This window comes from Ciona robusta, chromosome 9, assembly GCF_009617815.1.
Source record: "Ciona robusta chromosome 9, ASM961781v2".
In the NCBI taxonomy this organism is placed as follows: domain Eukaryota; kingdom Metazoa; phylum Chordata; class Ascidiacea; order Phlebobranchia; family Cionidae; genus Ciona; species Ciona robusta.
In genome coordinates this window covers 7542000-7561629 of record NC_143243.1, presented here as the reverse complement: position 1 = coordinate 7561629, position 19630 = coordinate 7542000, and the positions used below count along the sequence as shown (strand labels likewise).

At 31.9% G+C, this 19630-nt stretch overlaps 1 protein-coding gene across 1 annotated transcript; it reads right to left on the bottom strand.

Moving 5' to 3' along the window:
- Nucleotides 1–12951: 12951 nt before the first annotated feature.
- On the bottom strand, nucleotides 12952–19606 carry LOC149731869 (26S proteasome non-ATPase regulatory subunit 5-like). The gene is made up of 9 exons (XM_089884900.1): nucleotides 18831–19606; nucleotides 17955–18099; nucleotides 17018–17272; nucleotides 16512–16602; nucleotides 15936–16097; nucleotides 15228–15419; nucleotides 14645–14757; nucleotides 13841–13978; nucleotides 12952–13404 (listed from the first exon to the last, which is right to left on the bottom strand). Exons 1-9 carry the CDS (start codon nucleotides 19001–19003, stop codon nucleotides 13144–13146), a joined length of 1530 nt encoding a protein of 509 aa, XP_089741026.1. The 5' UTR covers nucleotides 19004–19606; the 3' UTR covers nucleotides 12952–13143.
- Nucleotides 19607–19630: the final 24 nt, after the last annotated feature.

Below are 19630 nucleotides of genomic sequence, written 5' to 3'. Positions count from 1 at the left end.
CATAATTTAACTATAAACATAAAAACGCATACCATGCTCATTCATATTTGCACAAAACGTAATTAATGGTTCTGATCCTCATCAGCTTATATTGCTTTAGTATATATTAAGCCCATAATCTGGATCGTTATTTGTATATCTTGCATACATAAATATTGGTATATTGTTAAACGCAACTTGGCGTTCGAAAACACGTACTGACGTCATTGCTCGTGACGTTGGCTGCGATTACGTCACACCGTAAATGACGTAAAGTACTTGCGTCATGCGATAGGTTGACCTTCTGTCACGCTTAGTGCAATTTAGCTTTGTTGACTTCGTTGGTAAGCACGCGACACGCATGACGTAGAACAGTGACGTAATCCGAAAATAGAAAGCGCTAAAATGGAACTTTAAAAAAAAGTCTCAGCGAAACAATAAGAACGTTCGCTGCTATCACGATAGGTAACGGAAACAGCAAACTAGTAATTTTCTACCGACTGCCTCCGCTTCGATCACGAAACATCCACTGCGACACGCTCGCCAAATATACGGGAAACATTCCATCGTGTTATATTTGGAGTATGGTGAATCACACGAATTAACACCGTTCGCGCAAGTCACAAGTAATAATCACTGCAGGAATCCGAATTTAGATTAAACTGGTTGTTAGACTTGTAGAACCGGACCCGCGTGTTACGGTTTTCTGGATATATAAATCACGAATCTAATATAAAACAAATGGAAATCTGAACCTAACTTGACCTGCGACTAAGACACGGCCAAAGTACAACTGATAAATTTGCGGGAAAAATAGTCTCAATTACTGTTAACGTTAAACAATTTCCAGATATTACGAAAACGAATAACTGATTGAAGAACTCGCAATCCAATACCAAAATGCATAGTAAAGTTGAAAATCACCTTATTATACGCCTGAAAACTGCCTAAGACTTGTCAACGGGCGATTAGCTACGTGTTGTTTCGATTTACCTTTACTTGCGAAACATAAGCAATGAAGCTTGGTGGAAAAGGCGGAGTCGTTGGGTGCCGGAAACTGTCAATCAAGGCGACTGCCGCAACCATTACGTCGGTTATTAAGAGAAGTCGCCCATGTCCCTCGACGCTATATCGAAGTTTCATTGTTTTATTTTATGACGAAAGAAACGGGGCTGTCACTGCGTAGCATTCCGTCGAAAAGTGCATACTGAATTTTCCAGCTTATCGCGCGCATGTTTTAAAAGACCAAGAAGAGCCGAGATAAGGGGTTAATAACGATAAGTAAATAACGACACTGCCGATTTTAACGTAAATGCATTCCCAAAACTTTGCCATTTACCGTACCACGTACCGGTAAAGTAAAAACTAACGAGAACTTTATCTGATGCTTTTGCTAAAACACACTTATTCTCCAATTATGAGGTTTGCAAATGCACAATCACAACAACTCTTTATAATAAAGACATTTTAACAGATACGTCTGGGTCGTCGTCGTCTGGCTAGTCTGCCAAACTGCCACCATATCAAAACTGATATCTCTGTAAACGAAATTGCTTACGGTTAAGTTGCAAATTAACACGGATAGTTTGCGTACAAGCAGCTTCTTGTAAACACAGAAAAAACGTTTTAGCAAAATATTTTCTATCTCGTTTCAAAACAGCGTGCAGTTTTTCGTTGTCTCTCTAACATGGATGCTTCGCAGCAACATAGCAGCCCGTTCCACCCCTGCACCATAATGCTGCCAAACGCAATTTGACCGGTAGTGCAGTGGGTCGCCTTAAAATACTCGTCTCGATTTTTTCTCGTTTTTCTTTCCACCGGACGCTTGGGAGTCATAGGATCTGGGCGCCGATTATCAAAACAAAGCTTTAAGGGGAGGGGGTTGGGCGTTCGTAGTTCACTAATCATATGTGTCATACACTTACTTTGATCTATGTGGTATTTCATATACCCGGGGAAAAGATTACGAATTTCCAATTGACATTTTCTCCTAAACTGACAATAAATTTTTTCTCACTTGACATATGTACTACCCACACAGAATTAGTCGCATGAATGGTCTTAAGTAATAACAGCTTGCTAAAGGATAAATATATGTTACATCCTTCGTTCGGGTGCCGGAATATAGCCATTACGTAATCGAAGAAAAACCAGCATAGGCGGAATATGAAACGAGAGTGCTACGTCACACCAACGACACCCACGTTGTTACCGTAGCAACCGCAGCGCATCGGGTGACGTCACTGGAGCGTAGTAAGACCCGATGTAGCGCAGGCCCCGCTGTGAACAATGGGTCAGGTCTGTCTATTGTTTTCGGCACGCGCTACTATAAGGCTAATTGGGTATGGAAATCAGTGCGGCTTAAGTACCGCTTTGATTTCGCGTACTCTTACCCCCCTAGCCCGCATGGCCCGGGTTTTGTGGCACCGCGGCTCCTTGAAGCATTACGTAAGCCGCTGTTTTACCCAGAATGACGCAATTAGCCCTGCTATGCTGGATATTGTTACTTTCACTCCCGGCAAAGGTTCTTTTTCGGCAACCGTCTATTAATAGCAAGCAGCACGCTTGTTCCACCGCCCGCTTTTAACGCGTGGCTTCGAACTTCAAACGGTCGGTTCTTATCAACGCGGTTTGCGGTATAGTTAGCACTAATCCTGTTTTCTCTTTGATTGTTTCATGGTTTTCTTTCCAATACAAAGACGATGCTTGTTTAGTAATCGTTTACACCTGACGCGTGATTGAGAAACAAATTGGTCCCACAATTACGTTCAAATTTGCTTTCAAACAGTTTTTTTTCTGAATGCCTACCTGGTATAAAAAAATAGGAGGGGTGGAGAGAGATTGGACGCCTTTTCATTTTATTTTCTCGTCCTATTTGGTAGTTTGGTAGTACACAAAGAACAATCAAAGAATTTATAAAACCGTATTCTCGCGACTCTCATAGACCGTTGTTAGTTGTTTAAAACATGATCAGAATATTTGAATATTATGTGCTAAAGGTGCCCCATTTTCCTCCATCCTATACATTGAACATGTATAGATGCACAGGAGTTGTTTTTGCTTTGCGTTTCGAATGCCGAGGCGCTTGCAGAAGTTTTACGATTGCCATGCGAAAGTATGTTGATGTTACCCTATTAACTTTGCGAGTGCATATCGTCGGGGGCAATTTACGCTTTTACGATCTGCGCATGCTTCAGTGAGATGTTACTGTGCGTAATCGCCGTTTAGATAAATTTTGCCGTAATTACGCCTCGGAATGTCTGGTGTCACCTGCCCTATGTAATAACCTTTCATTTATCATAACCGAGGGAGTCTGCGTCATATTATCCTTGCTATAATCGCAAATGGCTGCTCAGAGAGTCTAAACTCCACGCCACAGCAAGACAGTCGTACCGCTGAATATTTCGGCTGAGCGACGTCCCTAAAATGACAGAAATGTTTCTGGCACTTGTTGCCCATTCACTTCCATATAAGTTCCGAGGAGCTGAATCAATTTGTCGTTCCGGTCACCCGCATCTATTTACAAGGCGCCACGAGCCCTAAATGTTTCAGATTTGACTCTCTGGTGGTTCTATCTCGACTTAGCGGCTTCTAACCCTTCCCTGCGGCCTAAGATTCACATCTTGTGAAAGCTAAACCAGGGTTGGCGGGTTCGGGTACCCACTAATACGTCATAAGTTGACCAAGCTTTGATAATCGCTACGATATTGATGACAAAGAATAGATTCTCAGGAATTTTGTTGTTTCACCCGTTTCACCACACCCAGCAAGCACTCGTTGGAGATCGAATTACGTATAAATGTTTTATCTGGATCAAGTTTTTCAAAAATCTTTAACCGACGGAGTCATTGGCGCTACGTGAGTGATTTAATACCATGGCGAACGTTTACTCATTTTAACAGATTGTTAACTTTAATAATGTAAATGTTGACTTCTATCGCATACCGTTGCATCAAACGTCGATATAATTTAGACACGAGACTTTATGGGGAGTGCGTCAAAAATGAGGAATGCCGTTTTTAGTTTGGAAGACGCCGCTGTGAAGACGGATTATTCTGATTATAAAGTAGGGTGGGGGAATATGGGACATCTTTTCATTCTTTTCTCGTTCTATTTGGTACCAAATAAAAAATATTCAAAAAATTATAAAACCGTGGACCATTGTTAATTGTTTAAAACACTTTCAGGATATTGATACAGTATTTGCTGAAGGTGTTCCACCCCCCACTCTACTATAACTGCATGTTTTTGTGTAGAACGGCTTAGAGAGTAAAAACGATAGAGATTTTGCATTAATTTGAAATTGTGAATTCTTCAATTTAATTACTTCCTTACCGAACCTAATTTCCATAGTTTCGGTGCCTACCTTCTACTATTTATTCGTCACGCATATGTATTTCCATCTGTATGTATAACATCATATGTTTACCTGATAGCCTATTCTAAACCGAATTCCCTTCGCCGCAAATGATATTGTTTTGGCCGAATTTCCGCCGCCGAAAATATCCGCCCGCGGAAAATTGCGCGAACAATGACGCTTGTGACGTGTAGGAAGGGCGCGATTGCTACGCTTTCAGTCATCAGAATGCATAGATTACGGGATATCCCGGGTTTCTATTTCCGCCCGGCTAGAAATTGCCCGCGGTTTAGCTTCTCGCTGTTATGTGACTACATATGTATTATTTTAAGAGCCCCGCGTAGTCGCAATAACCGTCTCACCCCAATTTACAAGGTTCGCGCCCAACCAGCGTATACCAATACACCCCCATATCGACCCTATTTATACGCTCTGTATTCGTTGTCGTTGCCAATATTACGCAAAGCACTCCGCAAAACTCATTTTAAAATTCTTTCTAAAAATGTCTCGTCTCCCAAAGTTTTCACACACTCGGCTCTCTGAATACCGGATTGCATCTTCATCAATTGTTTCTACTTCCGGTCGGTAGAAACAGCAAAACCTTAACCTAAACACGTCTTCACCTGTTCTATGACTGCCCAAAATCTTGTCATACTCTGCATACGTTTTGTCTTCTTCTTGCTGTCACACTCTTGGCCGCGACCGCCCTAATAGACCCTGTCGCAGTAAAAGTTAATTAGCATGACGGCGTTAGTAAGGTAGTGGACGACTCTTTGAGATTTACAACTGACAAGTGGGCACGCACGTGACGCTGATGTCGAAAATAGAACCGCTATCATCCATGCATTTTATCACAATATGTTACAGTTACATTTCAAACAAAATTAAAATAAAAAAAATCACGTTTTAATTAGTGAACCAAATACAAAAGTGATCGCGGTATGCGTGTACGGTTCAATACAGAAACATACGACAATATTGGTCGTAGCTTCACCCAAAACCCGTCATGTATTTTAATTTTGGAAATATTGGGTAAAATTTGCATAAGTCCCATCTTCCCCCACTCACCCGGTGTCCCATCTTTCCACACTCTACTATACAACATTATATCCCGCCCGCCTACGCTGTAATAATTATACTGTGGGAACAGCAGGACCACCTTGAAGTTCAAGCTTCCATGTAAACATTTTTTTCACGGATTACTAGCCACCCCACCCCTTGATAATGGTGGTCGGACAACTTGTTATTAGAACACAAGTCTCCAGGTGCGACCTACCGGTGATCAGTTGATATCAAAGCGACAAGTCGACAGGACACGGTTATGTATGGGGTAAATTTCGCTCTCATCGGCTTTGATCTTTGAAAGTGTTGCTGTTGCATTTCCTTCCTTTTAACGTTGAGTGTTTGGGTCGTAAATATGAAGTTGTTAAACAACAACTTTTGATTTTCCGCTTTGATCGGCGGCTTTCGTGTTTTACCCAAGAGCAGAAACGGATGTCTAAATATATTGGAACAGGGTGGGAGATAAACGGAATAAAAATGGATGCGTGGGTAGCGAACATATATTCCTAAAAAAAAACTACCTAAATTATTCTATTTTCTTGTCGCATTTCGTAGTAAACAAAGAAAATTTAAAGAATTTTAAGACCGTTGTTAATAGTCTGTCAAGCCATTTCTTTAGCTTTTAGGGAAATTTTACCTTTTCAAGGCGTTAAGACTAACTACAAAAATAGATCCGTGTTTTTTTTAATTTATGCTTCAAATACTTCGCTGATGTGACGCAACTACGCCCTCGTGCGGCTTTACATAACTTAGTAAATAACAAGTAATTGAAAATTGCCCCTAATCGAGTTATCTTGTAATGCCCCAAACACACCTTGGTTATTTTCCCCAGATCACAAGTTACAAGCCAAATGAGCTACGTCAGTGGGAATATCCCCTACACCGATCCTCTGTCTGTTCATCCGCATGGACGAAGTAAAGAAGTGAAAAGGTTAATCGTTAGTTTGATAAAGGTATTAAATTGTGAGAAAAAAAATTGTGAAAAAAAAATTGTTCACTCAGCATATAACATATGTTTCATTCATCTTTATGTGAACACGTTATTCATGTGTGAATGTAAGCGTAACAACAGACAAAGTATCTGAATGAATTAAAATGCTTTACTTGAACAAAATATCTGAATTGGACAAAATATAAATGCTATGCCTAAACAACATCGTTATAACTTCACCATATCAACGTCAAACTTACACCATTGAAGAATTTATTTCAAGCAAAATATTCCATTTAATGTTTCCAAGAGTTTGGTGCGGTGCTCTACCCCTACCTTGCGGAGAGTTTTCTGCGCTTGGACGAACGTAAGCGTCAATGTGAGGTTTCTATGTTTTCGTTGTTATTAAGATAGTATGATTTATATTTACTTATTTATATTCGCATAACACGCAGCGAGAGTCGTTATAACACGGGTGTTCTGTTTCAAACACCTCGTTCCCGCTTATACGAGTTACGTATGTAAATTTATGGGTGATTGTTTTCTTTATGGCCGACAATTTGCACTAACGAACATTTATGGAATTATTATGACGTTATAATAGTGCATTCTGTTTGTTTTCATGACATCATAGTAACTCATTGTTTTGTTCTAGAATACAAGCAGTGGATGTTGGAGTCGGGAATTCCCCTTCACTGAACATATTAAGCGTGATGACGTCATCGATGACGTCATGGTTAATGATGTCACAGATGATTCACAAGATAAAACAATCTTACTTAATACATCACAACCACCACACGATTGTAGTTTCACTTCGTTTTAACATTGCGTGAGTTTTTCGCTTTGTTACATTGCTGCAATAAATGATTTTTAAACGTTAATTGTTGTAAGTCTCTTACGGATTTAATAAGGTAGAAGGTTTAGTTTAAAATACTCGATAAATGCAGAGATAGTAAGGTGCTTAAAGTATTCCCCAGAAAATGATATTGGACAAAATAATAGGTTCTGAACAAAGTTTCTCGCTGAAACAAAAATATTCCACTAGGCAAAAAAGGTGAAACAATTAATGCAATTTGTCCCAGTGACTAAGCTATCCATGTTTTGTCACTGTTTTTTTTTATAAAGTTTTGTACAGGTGCTAATAAAGAGTTCTCCCCCACCTTATTTGCTAACCCAAACTACTTATCCCTATAACTCCTAACCACCAACCTCTAACATTTCCACCAGCCTATTCTGCAATTTTGTGTTTTGTCAATAATTTTTTCAATTTTTTTAATTTTTTTACATTGTTTATGTTTTATAAATAATTTTTTTAGATTTTTGTATTTTTTTACAAATATTTTGTCAATAATTTTGTTTAAATTTTGTAAATTTTTTTACAGATATCTGTGCATATTTAGTTAATAATTATTTTCAAATTTGTAAATTATTTTGAACATGTTTTGTCTATGTTATATTAATATTTTTTTTCAGAATTTTATACTTTTACTACATGTTTTGTCAAATTTTGTAATTTTTTTACATATATTTTTTTATGTTTTATAAATATTTTTTTTAAATTTTGTAAATTTTTTACAGATATTTTGTCAATAATTTTGTTTAAATTTTGTAAGTATGTTTTGCAGAAGTTTTGATTATGTTTTGTCAATTTTTTTTCAAATTTTGTAACTTTTTTTAGAGATATATTGTCAATAATTTTGTTTATATTTTGTAAGTATTTTTTTGCATATAATTTGTCAATAATTATTTTCAAATTTGTAAATTATTTTGAACATGTTTTGTCCATGTTATGTCAATATTTTTTTTCAGAATTTTAAATTTTTAGTACATGTTCTGTCAATAATTTCTTTAAAATTTTGTATTTTTTACACATATTTTGTTTATGTTTTATAAATAATTTTTTTTACATTTGTATTTTTTTGCATATATTTTGTCAATAATTTTGTTTAAATTTTGAATTTTTTTTACAGATATTTTGTCAAAATTTTTTTTCAAATTTGTAAAATATTTTAAACAGGTTTTGTCAATAGTTTTCTCAATAATTTTTTTCAGAATTTTAAGTTTTTAGTAAAATTTAAACATGTTTTGTCAATAATTTTCTCAAATTTTGTAATTTTTTTGCAGATATATTTTTTTCAATAATTTTTTTAAATTTGTAAATTTTTTTTGAACATGTTTTGTCAATTATTTTTTAAATTTCGTAATTTTTTTTACATTTATTTTGTCAATAATTATTTTTAAATTTCTAAATTATTTTGAACATGTTTTGTCCATGTTATGTCAATATTTTTTTTCAGAATTTTAAATTTTTAGTCAAATTTACATGTTTGGTCAATTTTTTTTTTAAATTTTGTAATTTTTTTACAGATATCTTGTCAATAATTTTTTTCAAATTTGTAAATTTTTTTTTGAACATGTTTTGTCCATGTTATATTAATATTTTTTTTCTGAATTTTAAATTTTTTGTACATGTTTTGTCAATTTTTTTATTAAATTTAGTAATTTGTTTACAGATATTTTGTTAATAATTATTTTCCAATTTGTAAAATATATTGGACAGGTTTTGTCCATGTTATATCAATAAATTTTTTCAGGATTTTTAAATTTTTGCACATTTTTTGTCAATAATTTTGTTTAAATTTTGTAAATTTTTTTACAGATATTTTGTGCATGTTTAGTCAATCATTTTTTAAATTTCGTAATTTTTTTACATTTATTTTGTCAATAATTATTTTTAAATTTGTAAATTATTTTGAACATGTTTTGTCCATGTTATGTCAATATTTTTTTTCAGAATTTTAAATTTTTAGTACATGTTCTGTCAATAATTTCTTTAAAATTTTGTATTTTTTTCACATATTTTGTTTATGTTTTATAAATAATTTTTTTTACATTTGTATTTTTTTTGCATATATTTTGTCAATAATTTTGTTTAAATTTTGTAAATTTTTTTACAGATATTTTGTACATGTTTAGTCAAATATTTTTTAAATTTCGTAATTTTTTTTACATTTATTTTGTCAATAATTATTTTCAAATTTGTAAAATATTTTGAACATGTTTTATCCATGGTATATCAATAACTTTTTCAAAATTTTAAATTTTTTGCACATGTTTTGTCAATAAATTTTTCTAATTTTTAATATTTTTTACCTATATTTTGTTTATGTTTTATCAATAATTTTTTGAAATTTTGTATTTTTTTACAGATATTTTGTAAATATTTTTTTTTCACTCTCATTAATTATTTTGAACATGTTTTGAACATGTTATATCATTATTTTTTTCAGAATTTTAAATTTTTTGCACATGTTTTGTCAATAATTTTTTTCAAATTTTTTTAATTTTTTTTACATATATTTTGTTCATGTTTTATCGATAAATTTTTTAAATTTTGTAACTTTTTTTACAGATATTTTTTCAATAATTTTGTTTAAATTTTGTAAACTTTTTTACAGATATTTTGTGCATATTTAGTCAAAAAAATTAAAAATTTTGTATTTATTTTACAGATATTTTGTCAATAATTATTTTCAAATTCGTAAAATATTTTGAACATGTTTTTTCCATGGTATATCAATATTTTTTCAGAATTTTAAATTTTTTGTACATGTTTTGTCAATAAATTTTTCTAATTTTTAATATTTTTTACCTATATTTTGTTTATGTTTTATCAATAATTTTTTGAAATTTTGTATTTTTTTACAGATATTTTGTAAATATTTTTTTTTCACTTTTATTAATTATTTTGAACATGTTTTGTCCATGTTATATCAATATTTTTTTTCAGAATTTTAAATTTTTAGCAAATGTTTTGTCAAATTTTTTTTTAAATTTTGTAATTTTTTTACAGATATTTTTTCAATAATTATTTTCAAATTCGTAAAATATTTTGGACAGGTTTTGTTCATGTTATATCAATAAATTTTTTCAGGATTTTTAAATTTTTGCACATTTTTGTCAATAATTTTCTCAAATTTTGTATTTTTTTACAGATATTTTGTAAATATTTTTTTTTCACTCTCATTAATTATTTTGAACATGTTTTGAACATGTTATATCAATATTTTTTTCAGAATTTTAAATTTTTTGCACATATTTTGTCAAAATTTTGTTTAAATTTTGTAAATTTTTTTACAGATATTTTGTGCTTGTTTAGTCAATTATTTTTTAAATTTCGTTATTTTTTTTACATTTATTTTGTCAATAATTAATTTTAAATTTGTAAAATATTTTGAACATGTTTTGTTCATGTTATATCAATATATTTTTTCAAAATTTTAAATTTTTTGCACATGTTTTGTCAATAATTTTCTCAAATTTTGTAATTTTTTTGCAGATATATTTTTTTCAATAATTTTTTTAAATTTGTAAATTTATTTTGAACATGTTTTGTCCATGTTATATCAATATTTTTTTCAGAATTTTAAATTTTTAGTACATGTTTTGTCAAATTTTTTTTTAAATTTTGTAATTTTTTTACAGATATTTTTTCAATAATTATTTTCAAATTCGTAAAATATTTTGGACAGGTTTTGTCCATGTTATATCAATAAATTTTTTTAGGATTTTTAAATTTTTGGACATATTTTGTCAATAATTTTGTTTAAATTTTGTAAATTTTTTTACAGATATTTTGTCAATAATTATTTTCAAATTTGTAAAATATTTTGAACATGTTTTGTCCATGTTATATCAATATTTTTTCAGAATTTTAAATTTTTAGCAAATGTTTTGTCAAATTTTGTATTTTTTTTACAGATCTTTTTGTTTATGTTTTATCAATAATTTTTTGAAATTTTGTATTTTTTTACAGATATTTTGTCAATATTTTTTTTTTCACTCTCATTAATTATTTTGAACATGTTTTGTTCATGTTATATCAATAATTTTTTTAGAATTTTAATTTTTTTGCACAAGTTTTGTCAATATTTTTTGAAATTTTTTAAAAATTTTTTTACATATATTTTGTCTTTGTTTTATCAATAATTTTTTTAAATTTTGTAATTTTTTTACAGATAGTTCGTCAATAATTATTTTCAAATTTGTAAAATATTTTGAACATGTTTTGTCCATGGTATATCAAAATTTTTGCAGAATTTTAAATTTTTTGCACATGTTTTGTCAATAATTTTTTCAAATTTTTTTATTTTTTTTAAAGATATTTTGTTTATGTTTTATCAATAATTTTTTGAAATTTTGTATTTTTTTACAGATATCTTGTCAATAATTTTTTTTTAAATTTGTAAATTATTTTGAACATGTTTTATCCATGTTATTTGAATAACTTTTTTTAGAATTTTAAATTTTTGGACATGTTTTGTCAATAATTTTTTTTAAATTTTGTAAATTTTTTTACAGATATTTTTTCAATAATTATTTTCAAATTTGTAAAATATTTTGAACATGTTTTGTCCATGTTATATCAATATTTTTGCAGAATTTTAAATTTTTTGCACATGTTTTGTCAATACTTTTTGAAATTTTTTGAATATTTTTTTACAGATATCTTGTCAATAATTTTTTTTTAAATTTGTAAATTATTTTGAACATGTTTTGTCCCATGTTATATCAATATTTTTTTTCAGAATTTTAATTTTTTGCACATGTTTTATCAATAATTTTTTTAAATTTTGTATTTTTTTTACAGATATTTTGTCAATAAACATTTTCAAAATAATTTACAAATTTAAAAACAATTAATGACACAACATCTGTAAAAAAATACAAAATTTTAAAAATTTATTGATAAAACATAAACAAAATATATGTAAAAAAATTTGAAAAAATTATTGACAAAACATGTGCAAAAAATTTAAAATTCTGAAAAAAATCTTGAAAAAATCTGTAACAAAAAAAAATCTGTAAAAAAAAATGTTTTATCAATAATTTTGTTTAAATTTTGTATTTTTTTTACAGATATCGATGCTTGGTGAATAATTTTTTTAAATGTTGTATTTTTTACAGATATTTTAAAAATAATTTTTTTAAATTTTGTAAATTTTTTTACAGATATTTGTGCATATTTAGTCAAAAATTTTTTAAATTTTGTATTTTATTTACAGATATTTTGTTTATGTTTTGTCAATAATTTTTTTAAATTTTTTAATTTTTTTTACACATATTTTGTCAATAATTTTTTTAAATGTTGTATTTTTTACAGATATTTTAAAAATAATTTTTTTCAAACTCGTAAATTATTTTGAACATGTTTTGTCCATGGTATATCAATATTTTTTTCAGAATTTTAAATTTTTTTGCAAATGTTTTATCAATAATTTTTTCAAATTTTTTAATTTTTTTTACATATATTTTGTTTAATAATTTTTTTAAATTTTGTATTTTTTTTACAGATATTTTGTCAATAATTGTTTTTAAATTTGTAAAATATTTTGAACATGTTTCGTCCATGGTATATCAATAACTTTTTCAAAATTTTTAATTTTTGCACATGTTTTGTCGATATTTTTTTTAAATTTTGTAAATTTTTTTACAGATATTTTGTGCATGTTTAGTCAATAATTTTTTCAAATTTTGTATTTTTTTCACAAATATTTTTTTTAAATCTTTGCAATTTTTCCGACTGTCTATATACTCCTTACGTGCTCAATCAGACCGCTTTAACCGCTCTCAAACAAAAGTTTTATTCAGAAGCCAAATAAAAGGGCCATAAAAAACGAGCAATATTGAAAAAAAACATGTACTTTGTCACAACAACTCAGCAGACTAACCATGCAGCAGTATAGCCGTAAATAGCAGCTTATATAAAGAACCGAAGAATGAAAATAAATTTCATTTATTTATTGAAAACTCAAGCCTCGTCAATGGCTACTGACAATTGAGTCCCGACATAATACGGGCCTTCATTGACGAATTGTCTGAATCTAAGATAGTTCCGGTTGCCGAATATGCTTGCAACGTTGGGAGATTTAGTGAGAGTTTTTACGACTGCGAACTTCGCGTCTTTGCTGCTTTTTTCGGTCTCAGTGCTCCTGTCGATCAGGAATTCAACGAGCGTAGCAAATTCCACCATTGCTTCAACACCCCACTGACAGTCGGCCAATGTGTTGAGCTGAAGATGTATAATATAATCAAATTAAAAAACTCATATAAAAGGATAAAAAAATATCATCAATATGTTAAACTTATATATAAAATGATGAAAAAATGGTATAAAATGATCAACATTTTTATAATTTGTGAGAAATTTGCCAATATTGTGCTCTGAACTAATCACAGTTGTACACAACACCCCAATAATGAACAAGAAGGTAACTTATGTATCCTAATTAATGGGTTGTATAAACCATCGGCCATACATTAAGACGAAAATAATCACCCACAAAGTAACATATGTGGTAGTAACTTGTAAGTGGGCACAAGTTGTATGAAACAGAACACCAGTGTTAAAACAACTACCGTTTAATAAATAAGTGCGACTATACATTCATCAATAACTCTATATAAAAACATAAATTTCAACATAAAAACATCAAAATATAAATTACCAAAGCAAATCCAGAGCATCGAATATCCATAAATGGTTGTTTACATAAGTTGATGATTGTGTCAATTGGATTGCTTGATAAAAGTCGAAACCAAGACAATGTGATCTTGTATGCAACATCTGTCTCATTCTCATTGACCTAATATTAAACACAGTGTATGTTTACAACATATGTTATAAGTTGGGGTAACGTGCAGCATGTTTTATGCTCTTTTATCAAAGTTTCACAACATTTATTGTTTGGTGTAATTTAAAGAATACAGATATTTGTCCGTTAGGGCAGTGGTTAGCACACTTGCCCAATGGGTTGTCTAAATTCTCAGCCATGAAGGATAAAGTAAGTTACATTCATTCACTGTGACAGTGCCCACAACCAATTAAACAGGAGGCAGTATAGGAAATAAACCTCAATGGTCTTTCAACGGAATAACAATCAGAAACCAGTGCTACAAAACACCAACAAATAAGTAGAATGAATTGTATTCTGTTAGATATACTCGGACCAATATGGTATCATTAGTCTATTTTTCAAGTAGAATTCAGTTAGTCAGTTACCCACACTCAGAAATTTAAATGTAAACAACAGTTGGTGTTAAATTAAAATAAAAATTATCAACAGTGATTTAAACCTTAACATTATAGTTATCAGATATTAGTTTGTGGTGTGATAGGCTAGTCCTGGCCTAAATCATAGGACCCATGGCGTGCCACGCTGCGGGACCTCACCCTTATAGAATAGAATATCAGGTATGAGTTATTAGCGTCAGACAAAACCTCACTATTAGAGTTACAATGAAGGTTGTACCTTTTTATGATCCAGCAGACGACTCATACAGTCAACAGCTATCAGTCGCATGTCTTGCTTTCCGTGTTTTAAGATCTGGCAAACATCTTGTACAGCGGTGGTACAATCATCTCCTGTTAAGGATTAACATATGTCAGTTACTACTCCTACATCGGATGCCAAAAATAAAAATAGTAAAAAAAATAGGTTGGAAAAACAGTTTATGTATTTTTCAGGTCTCCAAAACAACCAATTAAGCAGTATATATTTTTTACTGTATCACTGACAATTTAGACAACCTATTAGAAAATCTTTCCCACGAACACATATGGGAACAAATAAAGCAGCGACTGGCCTCAATTATTAAATTAAGATTCAATTAAAACAAATAAGTTAGTTATAAAACTACACCCTTAAGATTTAAAATGAAACTGTACATTTTCAATAAAACATGACATTCCGCATTACCGCATATTTGATATTATTTATATATCTCAACATATGGGTTGCCATTTCATGCTTGTATTGAAACTGACCAGAAAATCAACGTGTTATATTTTATATACATTGTGTAAAACTTACATCATGCACCGAAAATCTTTACCTTGTTCAGATAAAACTTTCTTTCCTTCCAAAGTCTCTCCTATTATCCCCAATGTTTCCATGGCAACCTGTTGCTTTGGTGGATCGTTGCTTCCCACCATAGTAAAGATTACTTTGCAGAAATTGGGGAAGATTTCAAGCACAAATTTAGGCCCATTGTAGAGGGATAGGTTACCAAAAAATCGAATAACACCTGTTGAACCACATAAAATAAATAATATATTAGTGGCTCATCTGGTGTATATTGTTTATGCCTGGTAGCAGAAGTAACAGAAACATATAATAAATAATCATATTACATATACATTGAGCATTAGACAAGCTAGTAGTTGTTACACATGCCACCCCAAGAGGTTACGAGTTCAAGTCTTGATGCTGCTATCATTGTGAAACAAAACACTTAACAGCAATTGCTCCAACCCCTATGGGTTCTCTAATTTGCCAATCATACCCGAAAAGAATAAAAATGTCCCCAAACCTACACTTGTATCACATAAAAAGTTATACAACATCGTTTTACAACAATTGATGTTGTACACTCAATCCACCATTCAAGCAGGCATACAGGGTAATATAACAGCAAACTATGTCTGGAAGACAAACTTTTCTACTCTATCTATTATGCGTGGGTGAGGTCCCGCAGCATGGCACACCATGGGTCCTAGATTGGCCCATTACCCCAACAAGCAATGAACAGGTAAATATTTACCTGGAACATAAAGGTCTGAGAATGGATCAGTGATTGAATCCTTCAACATTTCAGTCATTTTGGACACGACGCCAGCTTGTACCAAATAATCCAGACTATGGTTTGAAGATGCCATGCCAGATAACATTGTACAACAAGTTACTTTCCCAAGCACATCACTACCTGAGTATATTACATGACGTTATTAATACATGAAACTAGTGCAGGCTATATTATATGAAATGTTAAATAGAATTTAAAGGTCACCAAAAATAATTACCCACAAAGTGGGTACCATGTTGTATAAAACAGAACACCTGTGTTATAATTACTGTGGTTGCCCCGCCACGAGGGGATAAAAAGTTACCGGCTTTCATAAATTAGTGATAACCAAGCAACTGTAATATTGTAAGAGACAACTGAGATACAAACCACACACCTATGTAAACTATTACGTTTGTATTACAGTCAACCCCGCTTAATCGAACCACATCGGAACCAAGCCAAACTGATCCGATTAAGCGGGTGGGCCGATTAGGTGGGGTTGACTGTATATGTATATCAGTTGTATTACATACATGTGTAAAGTCAGCTTACCGTCAAGTTCTTTCACAAGATCGCTAACAATTCCTGATTCTACACACAAGTCCAACATTTCCTGAGATTCTGCTTGAATGTTGCAAACAATCTAAAATAAAATCAAGAAATCATAAACAAAAAAATTACATACATATATGTACTTGAATTATCATATAAATAACAAAATGTTGTTTTTCATACTGTTACCATAGGCGTCACATTTTTAAACAAACATCAAATACATGAAACCTTATTGATTAATGACGTGAATACAACATAATTTAGCTATTCTGGTTCATATAGATACCTAACAGCAGGTTAAAAGCTGTTTTAGGTCTAAAACTAGGGTGCTGAAAGATATGGTGCTACCCATGTTAAGACTTGGGTTGTAAATAAAATGATACTTAATACCAAAACACACCAAACAAAGTTGCATCTTAGAACTATACTGTACATGCTAAAATAATAATTCTGATAGTCATACACCAGTATTGTAAATACACAGAAACAGCATGAACCCCCACCTCATACACTCTGAACTTTACAACATCGTTTTTCTGCATCACAGTCTTAAGGTCTCTATAATGAGGTTGGAAATCTGGTTTAAGCATTGTACGAGCAGCGTTGGGTGACGTACGCCCAAATTCCGACAAAAATTTGACAGCAGCAGCAGCTAACGATTCATCTGCGTCACCAACCAAGAAAATAGCGAACCTCGTTATGTCAGGGGAGTCCAATAATGCTGTGGCGCCATCTGATGCAGCAACAACTCTTTGTAGCTGAAAAGAAGAGTTTAAATACTAGGTGACCACACACAGTAATGGTACAGTTTGAATAAATGAATGAGACATATTATATATTTATTATTATTTGTCTTTGGCGGGACAATTATAGTTTCTATAATATGGGTGTTCAGTTTCATGAACTTTCTGCCAATTATAAGTTGCCATATATATGTATCTAACTATTACAAACATTGATTTTTTCTACTTTTATCGCTGACTCGTTGGGCAGTTGATTATTGGCCACTGGGTTAGAGCAATGACCATGAAGTGTCTTAACCAAAGACACACGTACCAAAAAACATATTTAAATCTGCTTCTTTATATAAACACCTTACACGAAGATAAAATCAATTTGTATAACTGGTCGTCCCTGTTTCAAATTTGGGCTGACATGTTGCCCAAGATATTCATAACATTGCACATGTAGAGTTAGTGGAAGCAAAGTACATGATGTAGCATAGCAGAATTCTTCAATAGCACCAATCATAGAGATACAGATACCCAACAACAAGGTTTATATAACCAATATTAAAGTGTGAAACTGGTCACCTGTGTCTTAAAAACTTGGGTGACATGATTTGGTAGCCCAGACAATTGAGACATCCCTAATGCTTCATCTATGTGGTTTGATTGGTAGTAAGCTTATGACGCAAAGTTGTTCTTTACTGCCACCTACCTCTTTGAGTGTTAAGTGTTGCACATCAGGATTTGGATGAGTGAGTCCATTCTGAATTGCAGAGGCAAGTTTAACGGCTACATCTACTGGGTCAACGATGGGAAGAAGTGACGAGAGAATAAAACATATTGCTTCAACTTCATCTCTGTACGCAAACATTACAATGAGTGGTTATGTAGTTATTAGTTAGCATGAAAAAATAACTAAATGGTTGGCCAGGTTAGAAAAAATAATTTTGCTAGTTTGGAGAAGAATGAATACCATTGAGTTAAACCTTAATAAATTAACACGAAAAAACGCACAAGGCCATGCAAAAAAGCAAACTTTCAAAACTAAAAGCCAGGTACTGGAAACAAGATAGAACTTTTCCCATACCCTTTTAATTGGTATGGTAGTATATTCAGTAGTCTTGTCGTTGCTAGTTTTGTTGGCAGACATAATTTTATTCAATATTATCATAACTATTCAATATTATCATAACTATGTCCGGCGCCAAGGCGTAGTGGTTAGCGCGCCTGCCTGTAACCATTAGGTAATGAGTTCAAGGCTCGTCGTTGCTACCATTGTGGGCGTATGTGTCCTTGGGCAAGACACTTAACGACAATTGCTTCAACCCAGTGGTCACTAATGGGTTGTCCAAATTATCAGCCATACATAAAAAAAAATGAAAAAATCCAAAAAAAAAACACATGGCAACTCGTAAGCTGGCACGAGGTGTTAAACCAGTGTTATAACGACTGTCGTTTTCCGGCCACGCGAGGATAAAGTGAGTTACATTCACATTCACATTCACATTCACATTCACAACTAATACAACATGAGCCTACCAAATGTGCATATAACAAACTAAACAAAAAGTTTACTATACTGGTTTACCTGTCGTTGTTTTCAAGGCATTGAAACAGAGTTTCCAAGTCCGACGCCTGCACTACATTCTTTAAAGTTGACGAATGGGAACTCACAACAAACGTTTTAATTTCGGTCAAACTTTGAAGTCGATCATCGCTAATTGACAGGTTACGGATAAGACTAGATATCCCTTCGTCCATCTTAATGCAATAAATTAACTTTGAGTACAAAATACGTCTTGAGTCGCTCTAAGAAAATGTGTACCATGTACAATTGTTTTGGTGTACGAGAATGATTAGGCGGATTTTTACAGAGGGAAAATCCCGGGTGTGAATTTTGGCTTAGCACAAATATAGCATGACCGTTTAACTTGGGGGTTTAAAACGCCGCAATAAAGCAATAAATAGTTTTAAGTACGAAAAAGACATGCATACATGAGTTCAACATGTATTCAGAAAACAAACATAGTCATAAAAAATAGTAATGTGTAATATTGAGTGTTTATATTCAAACACTTTGTCATATTGAACAGAAAGTTGATATTGGTGTGAGTATTTTATTGGCAAACTGGTTCTCGTTGTGGCTTCTACGACAACTGGGCCGCTGATCAAAACACCGACAGTCAGACGTCTCGGCGGCAAACCAACTTTGGCTAGAAAGTGGGAAATACATATCCAAATATTGGATTTTAACTAAAATTATAGTGTTTTAGTAAGTCTAACGAACTGAAATGTTCAAAAACTCTTAATAACGATTTATTGAATAACTGAACAAGCGATCCCATAGTTAACAACCGCTTTTAACCGCGAAAAGTACGCGTACCCTCT